This window comes from Gopherus flavomarginatus, chromosome 3 (genome assembly GCF_025201925.1).
Source record: "Gopherus flavomarginatus isolate rGopFla2 chromosome 3, rGopFla2.mat.asm, whole genome shotgun sequence".
NCBI classification, from domain to species: domain Eukaryota; kingdom Metazoa; phylum Chordata; order Testudines; family Testudinidae; genus Gopherus; species Gopherus flavomarginatus.
Window position 1 is genome coordinate 27,483,173 of NC_066619.1, and position 16,321 is coordinate 27,499,493.

Below are 16,321 nucleotides of genomic sequence, written 5' to 3' on the forward strand. Positions count from 1 at the left end.
GCCATGGAGGTGCCGCTCCAGGGGGCGCACAGGCCGACCCTACGGCACTGTTAGGGGAAAATCTTCCGGCTGGCGTGCACGCAGCGCACACACACCTACTTGGAATGGACATGAACAACATATCTCGAAGAACAACAGATACAAAAAGGTGAGTAATCATTTTTTTCCCTTGCCTAAACATCCCATAAACCATTTAAAATAAGGGGCAATACATTAATCTAGAAACTCCTATGTAGGCAGCTCTCATTCTTGTTTTATTCCATTTCCCGTGGACTCCAAAGTCCTATTTTTGCACAATTATAATTCATCTGGCAGATATGTTGTAGCGTATCAACATCTAGTTCAAGCATTTTCATTTTTTTATAGCCTACACTTGAAAAGATTGTTCAGATAAATGCTTGATCTTAAAAAAAGTCTTCTGTGATGTCCACAATAAATGAGTCAATGTTCATTTTCCTGTATCTGTCTTTTTTTTTTTAAAGTCTTTTAATGAAAAACCCATTACAGGAACACAGATAGTTATGTGAATAAATTTGAGTATCTGCTTGATTATATTCCTGTATCCTCCTTCATTCCTCATCCACTTACCCTTCCTACACTTCAGATGTAGATTTTAAGGTCTTTGAAGCAGGGACAATTTTTAAATGTCCATGAAGATCTACTACACTTTTTTGAGCATTAAGATAACTATCCTCCAGTATTTGCTTTTATTATATTTAAGGCTATGTTTTAGTCACGGGTATTTTTAGTAAAAGTCATGGACAGGTCGTGGGCCGTTAACAAAAATTCAAGGCCCATGACCTGTCAATGACTTTCACTATATACCCCTAACTAAAACTTGGGCATAGGGGCTGCAGGTGCTTTGGGGATGGGATGTTCTGGGGGTGCCGCGAGTGCTGGGAGAGGTGGCCTAGAACCCCGCTGGTGCTGAGGGGTGGGTACTGGACAGTGGTGTGTGGCCTGGGACCCCCGCTAGCGTGGAATGGGGGGGCAGGCAGTAGCGCATGGCCTGGGACACCCGCTGGTGCTGGGGGGTGGGGGGTAAGGTTGGTAGGACTGGCAAGGGCTCCCTACCCAGCTCCACATGTTCCTCCAGCTCCTAGGTGGTGGAGGGGACCTGGGACTCCGCACTCTGCTCCTGCCACAAGTGCTGGCTGTGCAGCTCCCATTGGCCAGGAACTACAGCCAATGGGAGCTGCAGGGGCAGGGTCTGCGGGTGCAGGCAGTGCGCAGAGCCCCCTGGTCCTTCGCCACCTAGGAGCTACAGGGCCATGCCAACAGGAGCCAGGGAGCCCCACGCACCCTAGCCCGGAACTCCTTCCCACACTCCACTCCCAAACTGCTGCTGCTGGCCCAGGGGCTGCCCAAGCCAGGCAGCCCCTGAGCCAGCACTGGTTGCTGCAGAAGTCACAGAAAGTCACGGAATCCATGATTTCTGTGACCTCGGTAACAGACTCGCAGCCTTAATTATACTTCATTAACATTAAACATAACAATTTAATATGTAAGAGAATGAGCCCTTCTCCAGAGTGGACTCAATCAGCTTGGAAAAGAGACGACTAAGGGGGGTAAGATAGAGGTCTGTAAACTCATGACTGCTGTGGAGAAAGTACATACGGAAGTGTTATTTCCTCCTTCCCATAACACAAGAACTAGGGATCACCCAATGAAATTAATAAGCAGCAGCTTTAAAACAAACAAAAGGAAGTACTTCCTCAGACGACACTCAGTCAACTTGTGGGACCCGTTGCCAAGGAATATTGTGAAGCCCAAGACTGTAACAAGGTTAAAAAAAGCACTAGATAAGTTCCTGGAGGATGGGTCCATTAATGGCTATTAGCCAAGATGGATAAGGAATGGTGTCCCTAGCCTCTGTTTGTCAGAGGGTGGAGATGGATGGCAGGAGAGAGATCAGTGGTTTGAGCATTAGCCTGCTAAACCCAGGGTTGTGAGTTCAATCCTTGAGGGGGCCATTTGGGGATTGGTCCTGCTTTGAGCAGGGGGTTGGATTAGATGATCTCCTGAGGTCCCTTCCAACCCTAATAATCTATCTATGATTCTAAAATGTTAAACTTCCCAAAATAAACATCATTAATATTTTATATATAATTTTCATTTTCCCCAAATACAGTAATTTATTGTGTTGTGTAAGAAAGGTTTTGTGAGACAAAAAGGGTTCACCTATCTCCTTTTCCAATTGCTATCATGCATAGGTCACCTGTCTCTTCAGAGTCTACCATGTCATCCAGTAGCTGCTTGAAGTATTAAATATGAACATGGAGGCATGCTGAACCTTCTTTGTGGCCTGAAATTTGTACTTCTGACTATGAAATGTATTCTGGATATATATAGATAGATAGATAGATTTTCCCCCAGAGAATCTTTGTATGCAAAACTTATGCTTAGTTTAAGTTGCTGTTAGGAGAGTTAAATACGGTTACTGTTAATAACTAACCCTGAGCTAGTGGATTTGCGTTGGGGAAGAGGGTCAGATATGTGTTGCCACAGAAGGACTTTGCCCCATGAACCATAAGATGCTAAATTAGTAAGTGACAGATTGCTTTCTTGAGTTTTCAGCAAAACCTAAATTGTGCATTAATTTCAGTGATTTACTCAGCTTCTTTTAAAAATAGGAGAAAAAATTTATGTTGGAGTTGAACCAAAAGTACATTCTCCTTCATCTGAAGGAGGAAACCCCATAGAACATGAATACTTACTGCTTGAAAAATTTACCACAAGCTTAATAACCAGAGGAATATACCTAGTTCCGAGAGGCTGCAGTGAAAGATTTTTATGAGGGGAGGAGGCAAGAGCAGAGTGTAGGGGGACAGCTCCCTATTGAGAAACCCAGTCCCCATGTGCTAGGGAGGGTGTTAGGAGTTTTAGAATCATCATCTATTTTTTTGTCAAATGCTGAGCTAAGAAGATACTGAAACATTAAGAACAGATATTGGCATCTCCACAGGGCAACTAATTATTGTCTCATTAATAGAATCCTTCCCACCACCAACTTGCAGTTTATCCTGGCCACACTCTTGGAATTGCTCTTTCTAAGCAGCTTTATTCTGCCATGTAAGTTTGATCCAGGATTTTGTATTGGGCACTGCAGGAATCTATGTACCTTAGGAAGAAATAGTCTTGCCAAAATAGAACCAAATATAAAACTTCAAGCAATTTGGAGCTTATTTCTTAAGTCACAGATCCTTGACCTTGCATATTTGTCAGCAGTAAATTAATATAATAGTACAGATAAGTTCTGTTTTACTTTAATAGTTAATATAACAAGTTCATTCTTTACTCTCATCCGCTAATCATTTTGCTGATGTTATTGTGGTACTGTGCAGCAGAAAATATTGCAGTCAGACAGTGCTCAGTATTCTTTCTATGTGCAGTTGCTTAGTATTTATTAAAACAAACTCTACCTATACACACATGTTTTGCACATGAGGACTGATTTTAGCTTTGAATGTGTAAGCTGAAGGGAGGCGTGTCAACTTCTACAAACAGCTGCAAGAACTTGTTCCTTAAATCAGTGGCTCTCAACCTTTCCAGAGTTTTGTAGTCCTTTCAGGAATCTGATTTGTCTTGTGTACCCCAAGTTTCACCTGACTTAAAAACTACTTGCTTACAAAATCAGACATAAGAATAAAAAAGTGTCACTAGTACTGAACAATTTCTTACTTTCTCATTTTGTTTGTATGACCTTTTAGATTGTACTGACTTTGTTAGTGCTTTCTGTGTGGCCTGTTGTAAAACTAGGCAAATATCTAGGAGAGTTGATGTACCCCTTGGAAGACCTCTGCATATCCCCAGGGGTACGTGTACCTCCGGTTGAGAACTACTGTCTTAGATGGAACAATTCCAAAATGGTGACCACAAGTTTGAGAATTGATTCCCATCATACGGTATCCAGTGAATTCTTAGCTGTGGTCATCTGGCATGAATTCCAACTCTTTATTAATCAGCCAGAGGGCTTGCTTTGGGAGAAGGGTCCTTTAAGTTTTTTTTCTGAAAGTCATGCAACGGCACCAGGCCTTCTCCTTCTTTTCCACCTTTATATGCCAAGGTTTGTGCTTGGGTTAAAATCCACATTCACTTCCTTGTGAAACTTTGTTGCTTTTGATGTTTTGTTTTGTTGCACCCTATTATGGAGTTGCAATAGCGGCTTCATAGTTAAACTTTGTAACTAGTTCTTCATTCTAAGATTTTTTATTTTTTTTAACATATCCTATTAATCCTCTACTATTGCTCTTTGGGATTGTTATTGAAAACACAGGGAAAAAGGAATTAGAACAAAAAAAAAAAGGTTTGCTTAATGTATCTAAATTTACATTTACTGTGAGCTAACCTAGGTAGACTAGGTCAATGGTTCTCAAAGCCCCTGGTGGGCTGGGCTGGCTTGTTTACCAGCTGTGGCTGCAGGTTCAGCCGATCGCGTCTCCCACTGTCTGCGGTTCGCCGCTCTAGCCAGTGAGGGCTGCGGGAAGCTGTGCAGGCCAAGGGATATGCTGGCTGCCCTTCCCACAGCCCCCATTGGCTTGGAGCGGTGAACCGCGGCCAGTGGGAGCCGCTCTCGGCCAAACTTGCGGATGCGGCAAGTAAACAAACCAGCCCAGTCCTTCATGGGCTTTCCCTAAACAAGCGATGAACCGGCTTTGAGAACCACTGGACTAAGTAATCCTTCCTTCTCTGAACACTAGGTTCTGCTAATTTGTATAGAGATGTCCAGGGAGATCTATCAAGCCCTTCTGGCTGGGTCATCTTTCCTCCCTTGATCCAGGGATCATCTCTGCCCTGAAGAGATGTACCTCTTGTGACACTTATCTACTGTTACCTAGAGTTACAAAAGTACCTTATGGTAAATATGTTTGCCCAAAAGTAAAATGTATAATACTCTGTAAAAGTTATTATGTAGGCAATCAGGTAGGCACTACTTGTGCAAAAAATTGTTCTCACTGCAGGTGTAGCCTCTAATCCCTGCATATTAGTTGTCTCATAGAAATACTATATATACACTATATGTTTATATTCCGAGCATTTATGTTTTTAAGGATTTTCTCACTACTAATACATCTTCGTTTTCAAATTGGCGGAAGGAAATCATATTTAATGAAAACATATTTTGTGTTTTCTTATTTTTTTCAGTCACCAAATCAAATCTTTACAGTATAGCAGCACGGGAGATGTCATTCTTGTTGTGTCTGGTAACTCTCAAGCTAAAGTTCTTGACAGAGATGGCTTTCCAGTAATGGAATGTGTTAAAGGAGACCAGTACATTGTGGACATGGCAAACACCAAGGTAAGTAAAGAAACTTTAAATTGTATTGTTCTATACTGGTATAGTTGTCTTGTACTTTTATTTAGGTTATTTATTGTTCTGGTGATGGTCCTTGATATAACAGCATTTTCTTCCCTTCAAGCTTTCCGTATAACAGGGTGGCCAAATTTACTGACCCTCTGAGCCGCATGTGACAATTTTTAGACGTTCAAGAGCTGGGGCTCGGGACTTCAGTCCCTGCTCCTGAAGCATGGAGCCTTGGCAGGCAAGCTCCACAGGGCTGAAACCCTGAAACCCTCCATTGGGCTGAAACCGGAGGTGATGCATGGTGGGCACGTGGGGCTACTTGCCCCCCCCCAATTTTTGCTAAGGTTTGCTGGTGCTGCTCAGTCACATGGTGCTGCTGGGCCTCCTACCTGCATTGCAGTGTCTGGAGCTGACAAGCTGGGAGCTATGGTCATGAGGAGAGGCAGCAGCAAACACCTGGGAACTTCAGGGATAGCCTTTGCAGGTAAGGCAGGGGGGCATGGCTGAGGAGTTTACTCAAACTGTGGGAAAGGATGAACCTTTAAATTGTGCCCCCCCCCCGCCCCACGGGAGGCGCCATTTGTCTCTGGCAGAAGTCCTTAGCCCCATTACCCCACCGCAGAGCAGAAGCCCTGAGCTCTCCCCTGCCCCCCAGTCTGAGAATGGGGGGTGGGGTGGGATGCCGCACTTTAACCGTTAAAGAGCTGCATGGTGCTTGCAAGCCACACTTTGACCACCCCTCCCATATAATCCAGAAAGAATGCAAGAATTTAACTCATATTTCTTAATACTTACACCTTCTCCTTTACTTTCCCATTAACAGACCACAAAGCATACACACTTTCTTCGCACTTGAAAGATGAGCAAATAGAGGAAAAAATCCCTATTAAATTAAGGGCAAAGATAATTAAATGTAGCGCGAGTCCCAGAGAAAGGATTCACTGTGCACCATGTCTTCCTGTGTCTGTCATGTAGATTGTAAGCTGTTGAGGTTGGTATCATCAGGACACACAGATGAATGAAATCCTGACACAGAAATGGATTTAAGCATCAGGCTGCAACTTTATTAATAAAATTAATTAATTAATTAATTAAAATTCATCCACCATGTCTCACATACTAGCATTTAAACTCTGTCCAGTCCAAAGTTATAGTGCCCTCCTGTATAACCAGGGTAGACCCTCTTCAGCCTGCCTCAAGGACTCAGCTCACTCCTGAATACTGTTGCCCAAATGGGACGTTGGTCTGCAAAGACTTCAGGTCTCCCCTTTCCGTTTGGAAGGTGGCCATCCTCCTGCTGAGAGGGGAGGAACAGCTGTCTTGTTTGTGTCTTGGTGAGTGCCAAGAACATCAATGAATAGTAAATAGTAATAATAATGTGCATTTTTGTTTGTTAGTGGTTAAAAGTGTACATGAAAAAGGGCTGACTCCTACTCTTGTCAGTGTAATTTATTTTATAGTCTTGTGTTTTATGTAATTGAGAGAGAATAGAAACCTGTTTGTTATAAACACAATCATAATAAATTATATTTTAAAGTATTTTAACACGTGTTCAGTGGGTTTTGACCACTCTTCCATCTTCTTTCCCCATATGTTACATGGGATAACAAGTCTGTTTACATAGTTGATTTAAATGCAGGTCAGTTTTGTGAATAGTTTAAAATTAATAATTTAAGTGTAATGATAAAATCTACCACTCAGATTTGTGATAAATTTGCCATATTTAATGCTTGTAGCGCTTACTGCCAAGTAACTTGCCTAAGTACTGCATTACTTGATGCTATTCATATCAGAACACTATTTCTTTTGGCTAGCAGAATGTATATAAAGCCCCATATAACATAAACAGATGTTTTGTTCTTGTTTAATTAAAAATAATGCAGATTTTTTTATCTTGTAAACTTCTGAAATCTCACTATATGATGGTCCTACAATCAAAGTGCTGGAGTAGTTATAGACTTTTAGGTATTCATTCCCTGTTAATTTTTTTTAAATAGTTGCTAAAACTGTCTGCATAATAACTCTTAAAAACAATCTGAAACAATTTCAATTTTAACTTTCAAGGTGTGGGTTTTAAATTTTATGTAATATTATAGGAGTCCTTTGTTCTCTTCAAATTTATTTAATAAGCTTGTGCCAACACTTCAACTTTGTCAAACTAACTAAAATACACAAAGGAACTGGATAAAGGCATTTTCCCTGAGAAAGATAGTTTGCTTATTTTTTTTGCAGTTTTTTCCTGAAATCTTGTGAGTTGATATAGAATATCAGTGGCTTAAATTCTGGTAAAATGTCCATCAGCAGATATTTCCGTCTTGAAGAAATGGATCTGTCCACTCTCAGCTTACAAATTACACTGGTCTACAGTTTTTGAGAAGTCGTCTGCTTCAGAGATAAAATGTGATATTTATTATGTATTTTGATGTGCTGAATTCAAATATGACAATTAAAACAACAGATGGCTACTGTTTCTAAGATATTTAAGTTTTTACATTTTATGTCTATGTATATTGTGTAGATAGTAGAGTTTTAATCGTAAATTGTAAACCTAGTCTTTTCATGTGTTTATGGTTGCTTTACATGATAATATTTCACCTGTCCTGTTTATGTAACACTTTAAAAATCAGCAAAAGTGTTATATAAATAAAATTTATTATGAAACAAAAGGCAAAAAACTATTATGTACATAGTTTAGTCCTATTCAGTGTCTACTCGGCGCTTCTTGGCTTGTCTCTTGTATTCATTAAATGGAGCATCTCTTGTCACTGTCCAGCAATAGTCTGCAAGCATTGATGGGCTCCATTTGCCCTGATAGCCTGCCAGGAGATTCCACTGCTGTAGTCTGGAGCCCAACAGCTCTGCCTTCCTCTTGGGTAATTCCAAATCCCTGACAAGGTCATTCAGTTCACCTTGTGTTAGGAGGTGTGGTTCAGAGAAGGAGGATGGGAGAAAATGTGGGTCCTGTGACATTGATCGTTCAGGACCAGAAGTTTCATCCTCTTCCTCTTCCTCGTCTGACTCAAGTGAGAATGATTCTGGTGCATCAGGAACCGACAGTCCTTCTCCGTGGGGTACTGGGCGTATAGCTGATGGAATGTTTGGATAATGCACAATCCACTTTTTTCTTCTTTGACACACCTTTCCCAACTGGAGGCACCATGCAGAAGTAACAATTGCTGGTATGATCTGTTGGCTCTTTCCACATCATTGCCACTGAAAAAGGCGTAGATTTCCTTTTCCTGTTCAACCACTGGCCAAGATTTGTTGCACAAGTGTTGCAGCATATGTGTGGGGCCCACTTCTTGTCCTGATCTCCAATTTTGCAGCCAAAATAAAGGTGATAGGCTTTCTTAACCATAATGGTTATACTGTGCTTTTGTGATGCAAAAGTCATTTCACCACAAACATAGCAGAAGTTATCTGCACTGTTCACATAAGTACGAGGCATCTCTGCTCACTTTGGCTAAACAGAAATGTGTCCCTTTGCAAAATCAAACACTGACAAATAAGAGAGCACGACACTGTATGCTTTCTAGAGCTGATATAGGGCAATTTGTTCAGCAGAGTGACGTAAGCTTCGTTATGATTGCATCATCCATGACTTCTAGGAATAACATGATGCAATTCATATCATGTATGATGCAATACCAGCTTCAGATTGCATCATTCATTGTTTTGCCTAAAAAGCAAGTACTGTCCAAACCCAGTCATAGATTTATTCATAGATCCAGTCAAAGATGTATTTTAGTCATTTCTGGTTTAAATTGAGATCCCTTCCCTTTATAACTCACTTATCCTCCGCCATTCCCAAGTCAAGAGTCGTATATACTGACCCAATAGCATATCTTGAAAACTAGAGCCAATCAACAATTTTAAGCATAATTTTCGTTCTCAGTGACCCAGAATTAGTAAAGTTGGACTACATTTATTTCAGAAGCATTTTGGCTGTAGAGCAGCGTTATCTTTTATGAAAATACATTCTGATCCAGTTTCAGATCTGTTTCAAGGATCTAGTTATATTATTTAAAACTCTCCATGGTTAGGCTGAAAGATGGCTCAAGAGCACTCTATTCCCACAACTCACTCAAACAGGAAGTGGCTGATAGAGCTCAGGATGAAAGTTGTAGACCATAGCATTTTTGGTGAAGGACACTTGGCTGTGGAAATCCCAAGCACTTGAGATCAGAATGAGCTAGAGTCTTGTCTCCTTGTCTGTGTAGATTGTTCCATATTTCCATGAATTAAGTGATGATACAGTCCAGTTTTAAGTCTTTAGGTGACTTGCCATCGTGAGAGAGAAAAGAGACAAATGGAAGAAGAGTGACAGGAATAATTAAATTCAGAGGCACAAGTAAACTAGTAAAAAAAAAAAAAGAATGATTGTGTTTTGGGGGGAAATAGTGAGAGAGTGAACTGTAAGGTATATATACTGAAGTTTTCCTAGCACTCTCGGTAATATTTAATGTAAGTTATACACAGGCATTAAAGAAAGAATACCTTCACTTCTTATTAGAAGCACCTAAACTTAAACTGAGTCTGGTGTAAAACTGCTTGGTATTATAATGTTATTTTCAGTTTTACGAAAGTGACTAGAAAGATTTCTCCTTAATGGAAGTGTCATGTCATTTATTGTCCTCTAGATGTAAAAGGGTCGGGTGTATTTTCAGCTCTGCCCCGACTCTTTGTGGTCATGGGAAGTCACTCAGCCTCTCTGTGTATAGATCAGGAGTTGGCAACCTATGGCATGCGTGCCAAAGTCGGCACTATAGCCAATTTTTAATGGAACGCTGCTGCCTGCCGGAGTCCCAGCAGGCAGCAGTGTGCCATTAAAAATCCTGCCTGGCCCACTCTTCTCCTCCCTCCATCCCTCCCTGCCCCCTCCTGCAGGGGCAGAAGCTTGGTCCTGCCGGCTCCCCGGCCTCTTCCTGCAGTGAGCTGGGTTCCTTCCCCTCCTCTTCGTCCCTCCCTCCCTGCCCAATCAGCTGATGCTCGTTGCTCCCAGTGGAGGCAGAGAAGAAGCGAGGGCAGGGCCTTGGGGAAGAGAGGTCGTGGAATAGGGGTTTGTGATACTACTACCCTTACTTCTGCGCTGCTGCTGGTGGCAGCACTGCCTTTGGAGTTGGGCAGCCGGAAAGTGGCAGCTGCTGGCTGGGAGTCAAGTTCTGAAGGCAGAGCCATTGCAAGCAACAGCGCAGAAGTAAGGATGTCATGATATGGTATTGCCACTCTTACTTCTGCGCTGCTGCCGGTGAGGCACCGCCTTCAGAGTTGGGTGCCTGGCCAACTGCTGCTGCTCTCTAGCCTCCCAGCTCTGAAGGCAGTGCAGAAGTAAGGCTAGCAATACGTGACCCCCCCTAAAATAACCTTACAACTCCCCTGCAACTCGCTTTTTGGTCAGGACCCCCAATTTGAGAAATGCTGGTCTCCCTCATAAAATCTGTATAATATAGGTTAAAGCGCACAAAAAGACCAGATTTCACGGTCCGTGACACATTTTTCATAGCCATGAATTTGGTAGGGTCTTAGTTATGATCTTATGTTCTCTTCCAAGTCACTGATATAGAAAGTTTAAACAGTGTAGGGCCAAGAACTGATCCCTGCAGGACCTGCAACAGGGGTTGTCTCTTCTCCTTAGCTTCAAAGCATGCGCTGCCGTGTTGATTCTTTTCAAGGAGGTTTATTTCTTTAAACAGAGGTTATCAAACAGACAGAAAATAGTCTTATCTCAGTCCTTGGCCCAAAGCTTCAGGGACACCCCTCTCAGAGGTCTCTGGCACTCCAGTTTCTGGCAGCCTCCCAGCCTCAGTCAGCTCTGCTCCCTTCCCAGAGCAGCAGTCACAGGGCTGGCTTCCCTGCCAACCTGGCCCCTCACTCCAGGGACCCACCACAGGAGCCAGTTACTGTGATGTTCCGTCCATAGGGCTCAGCCTGTCTCAGTCCTTTCTTCTTCTACCTCTTTATATTGGTCTAGATATAGCCCAGCCCTGTTTAATTAGCTCAGTTGGGTTCACATACTCCAGTACAGGGAAGCTGAACTCAGCCTAGGCACAGAGGCAGCTACCCTGTGACAGCACTATGAGACCCATGCACTCGATGATGCTCTGTTTTATAGTTACATTTTGAGACCTATCAGCCAGATTAATTTTATATTGTTCTAGTGTTTAATCAAAATGTTGTGCAGAGCTAGTCAAATGCCTTAGAGAAATATGTCTATTACATCAACACTATTACTTTTATCAAACTTGTAATCACATTACAAAAAAATCAAGTTAGTTTGATCAGACCTTTTTTTTTCATGAACCCATTGATTGACGCTAATTATATTACCCTCCTTTAATTCCTTATTGATGTGCAGTTCCAATATCTTGCCTGGAATGGATGTTAGACTGAGGCCTGTAATACCCAGGTTGTGCCTTTACCCTTTTAAATATCAACACATTAGTTTTCTCTGTCTTCTAGAACTTGCCCAGTGTTCCAAGACTCATTGAAAATCAATATTTAAGGTCCAGCAAGGTTCTCAGACTGCTCTTTTTAAAAATCTTTACATGCAAGTTATCTGGACCCTGCTGATTTAAAAATCTCTAACTCTCCCAATTTATTATTTGATTGGAAAAAGTATCATCATCATATGTCTGCATGAACCATTTTTCTCTAAATACAGAACAGAAATATTTATTGAACATTTCTGCCTTTTCTGCATTATTTTTGATAATTATATCATTTCCATCTAGGAATGTATCAATATCATTGTTAGAATTTTTTTTTTGTTCTTAATAAACTTAAATATATTTATTGTTCTTTAACTCTGCTGGCCATAGATTTCTCCTTGTATATTGATATTTTGTATTTTAAAAAAGCATCCAACATGATGATTGTGTATTACATTATTGGTTTGAAGGACTGTTCTTAAAAGACTGTCCATTTTACATATGAAATAATTGGCAGTAAGGAATATAGCTAATAATGTAGGTTATTTTAGGTGGAGATCCTGAAAAATGAGGGGAAAGTAAATGCCTACTTGAAAAAATTGTTTGCCATAGAATTAGGTTCTCATGTTTTTCTGTATTCTTCCAGGGTCATACAGCAATGCTTAATACAGGCTGTTGGCATCCCAAAATAAAAGAAGAATTTTTGACTTGTTCCAATGATGGGTGAGTATAGGTTCATGTCAGTGCCAGAATGTTTTTGGGGTTTGTCAGCTTTTGCATTTTAGGATCTCTGTGTACCTTCCCCAATTATAACTTGGTTACAAACAGTCAATAGTGAACTTGTTTATTGAAATCTGGAACCCAGTGTAAGACTTGTCTATAATTTGGCTTCTAGAAGAGTTTATTGGTTTGTCTACATTCTTTATTTTTTAATATGTCGCTTTTGGTGATGAAATAGCAGGAAAAATATATGGATAAATATACTGTAATATATTTCAAATTAGAAAGATGTAAAAATGAGCCCCCAAATTTAGTATTTTCACTGAGTGACTGGATGTCTCAAAGGATTTGTAGGAGGGAAGGCACAGCTTTTCACTTCAAAGTCATAGGTTTGGATATGGCCTAGGTAGGTATTGATTAGTGTTACCATTTGACAGCTGTCTAGTAGATGATTGGAAATGAATTTGTGGTCTCAGTCTTGATCCTAGTGACAAGTGTCCAAATCACAAAAATCACTGTGATGTTTGGCACTAATTTACTCCCTTCTTGGAATTTTAAGCAGTGAGGTCAAGTATTAAATGGGAATGGAGACTTAAATGTACTGGTACCATTGTGCTCAGGGCTGAGGGCAGTGATTAAACAGAAGATTCCTTTGTGATTAAACAGAAGATTCTGGTAACCTGTGCCTTCAATATGGCACTTTTCAAAATGACAAAAGCATTGTATTAACAATCCCCACACACTCACTTATACCCTCCCCTCCCACAGTGAAACTAATGCTCCTTGTTGGAAAGTTCACACAGTTTGTAGGAGAGAAAAGAAGGCATGTGTACCAAAAAACAACATTTTAAACTACTAGGTTTTTTTTTAATGAAAAAAAATAAACAAAACCATTGAAATCACATTTTAGTTCTTAGACAAAAAAGTAAAGCAAAAATTTCATTACTATATTCAGCTATATTTATGAAGTGATAGGATTTTAAAATGTTGTTTCTCTTGTAAACACAAAGGGTAGACTGTTTTACTGCTTTTACCCCTTTAAAATTCAGTATTTTTACTTAGCTGAACAGTTTGTAGATAGTGAAAAATAAATTAAGAAATTATATACTCTCAAGACTGTCTAATTTTGTCTGCATAAACATATGCCTAGCAATTATACCAAATAGGGATTCAATGGCTATCTCGTGCTTAAATTGCTGTGAATTAAAAGGTCTGGTCAAGCGAGTAAAATGCAGATACACAATGCTATAAATGGATGTGTAATTATATTCTCAGAGAAACCAAATGGATGACATTATAAGAAAAGTATTTCAAACTATCCAGTGTACTTCCCATTTCCTTTTTCGCTAGCAGCAGTTTTCTCCAGTGTGTGGATATACCACTTTAAAAGTAACAATTGGGACTTAATGTTAAATCTGCAACAAAGCTTTTATAGACTAAAGAACACCTTTTGTCGGGAAAATTTCTTTTTCATGTTAACAAGCTCAACAAAGTATCCTAAACGTAAGCAAAACTTATTCTCAGAAATTATCCATGCTTTAGGAAAGAAGAGTCTATGACAGTTTAGATAAAATGTGTGTGGAGGTCATCTGTTTCTGCAATATTATCATCACTTGAAAGAAGTGACTATTTAGGAGATACAATTACTAGTTTAAAGAGATTAGTTCTTGTAAGTCTTGATCATTAGTTTCACTGTTTAAAGGTTTCTTTAGTAAACAGGATTTTAAGCATATATTTCACAATGGTGTAATGGCACATATTATGCAAATATATATTAGGTGAATTAATATATATTAGGTGAATTTCTGGCTTAATTGAAGTCAGTGGGAGTTTTTCCACTTCAGCAGTGGAATTTCACCCATTGTGTTCAAGTGGGTCAGCTTACTCATGATTACAGTTATTGTCACAGAATGGACAAGAGCAAGAATGGTGCTGAAGAAGTAGGAAAGAGGTCACTGCAGTCTTCTCCAGAATTAAAAAAATATTTACTGTAAGGTTTTTCTGTATTGATTTCAGAGAGTTTTTTTAATTTGGCAAAATAACTTCAGGATTATTGACAAGACTGTGGAGTAAAGACACTTAGAGCTAAGCAGAGAACTAGGTAGACTCAGGCAGAAGCAATCAAAACCTGTGCTATTGCTTTGTGTATGCGAGAAACTATATTTTCCTGAATTTTAAATGAAACCATTATGGGAAAAAATTCTTCTACTTACTTCAGAAGTGGCAATATTTGTATTTTCTCTGATTATTTTGTATTTATTAGGGCTGTCAATTAACCACAGTTAACTCACGTGATTAAGTCAAAAAAATTAACTGCGATTAAAAAAATTAATGGTAATTAACCGCACTGTTAAACAATAGAATACCAATTGAAATGTATTAAATATTTTTGGATGTTTTTCTACATTTTCAAATATAGTGATTTCTGTTACAACACAAAATACGAAGTGTGCAGTGCGCACTTTATATTACTTTTTATTACAAATATTTGCACTGTAAAAATGATAAAAGAAAATATTTTCACCTCATACAAGTACAGTAGTGCAGTCTCTGTTGTGAAAGTGTAACTTACAACTGTAGGGGTTTTTTTTGTTACATAACTGCACTCAAAAACAAAACAATGTAAAACTTTAGAGCCTACAAGTCCACTCAGTTCTACTTTTTATTCAGCCAGTCTCTAAGACAGACAAGTTTGTTTACATTTCCGGGAGATACTGCCGCCTGCTTCTTATTTACAATGTCACAAGAAAGTGAGAACAGGCATTTGCATGGCACTTTTGTAGCTGGCATTGAAAGATACTTAGGTGCCAGATATGCTAAACATTTGTTTTCTTCTTCATGCTTCGGCCACCATTCCAGAGGACATGCTTCCATTGCTGATGACGCTCATTAAAAAAGTAATGCATAATAAAATTTGTGACTGGACTCCTTGGGAGAGAATTATATGTCTCCTGCTCTGTTTTACCCGCATTCTGCCATATATTGCATGTTATAGCAGTCTCGGATGATGACCCAGCAAATGTTACTCATTTTAAGAACACTTTCACTGCAGCTTTTAGGAAACGCAAATAAGGTACCAATGTGAGATTTCTAAAGATAGCTATAGCACTTGACCCAAGGTTTAAGAATCTGAAGTGCCCTTCAAAATCAGAGAGGGACAAGATGTGGAGCATGCTTTCAGCTGTCATAAAAGAGCAACACTCTGAGGCGTAAACTGCAGAATCCGAACCACCAAAAAAGAAAATCAACCTTCTTCTGGTGGCATCTGACTCAGATGATGAAAATTAACATGCAGTGGTCTGCTCTGCTTTGGAATATTATCGAGCAAAACCCGTCATCAGCATGGACGCATGTCCTCTGGAATGGTGATTGAAGCATGAAGGGACATATGAATCTTTAGTGCATCTGTCACGTAAATACCTTGTGACACCAGTTACAACAGTGCCATGTGAACGCTTTTTCTCACTTTCTGGTGACATTGTAAATAAGAAGAGGGCAATATTATCTCCCATAAATGTAAACAAACTTGTTTGTCTTAGTAATTGGCTAAACAAGAAATAGGACCGAGTGGACTTGTAGGCTTTGAAGTTTTACATCGTTTTGTTTTGGAATTTTTTTAACCATCCCTGCATTGCAGTGTCTGGAGCTGACAAGCTGGGAGCTGTGGTCATGAGGAGAGGCAGCAACAAACACCTGGGAACTGCAGGGACAGCCATTGCGGGTAAGGCGCGGGGAACTGTTTTGTTTTTGAATGGAGTTATGTAAAAAAAATCTACATTTGTAAGCTGTACTTTCACAACAAGGAGTTTGCACTGCAGTGCTTGTATGAGGTGAATTGAAAACTACAATTTATTTTGTTTATCATTTT

The 16,321-nt window shown here is 39.9% G+C and overlaps 1 protein-coding gene across 2 annotated transcripts in view; it reads left to right on the forward strand.

Moving 5' to 3' along the window:
- The window catches only part of WDR70 (WD repeat domain 70), a 265,622-nt gene that overhangs the window by 109,598 nt on the left and 139,703 nt on the right, over nucleotides 1-16,321 (forward strand). For both annotated transcript variants that reach the window (XM_050943791.1, XM_050943792.1), the window contains exons 8-9: nucleotides 5,146-5,299; nucleotides 12,380-12,456. In XM_050943791.1, coding sequence (XP_050799748.1) covers nucleotides 5,146-5,299; nucleotides 12,380-12,456 — 231 coding nt within the window. The remainder of the gene's footprint in view (nucleotides 1-5,145; nucleotides 5,300-12,379; nucleotides 12,457-16,321) is intronic.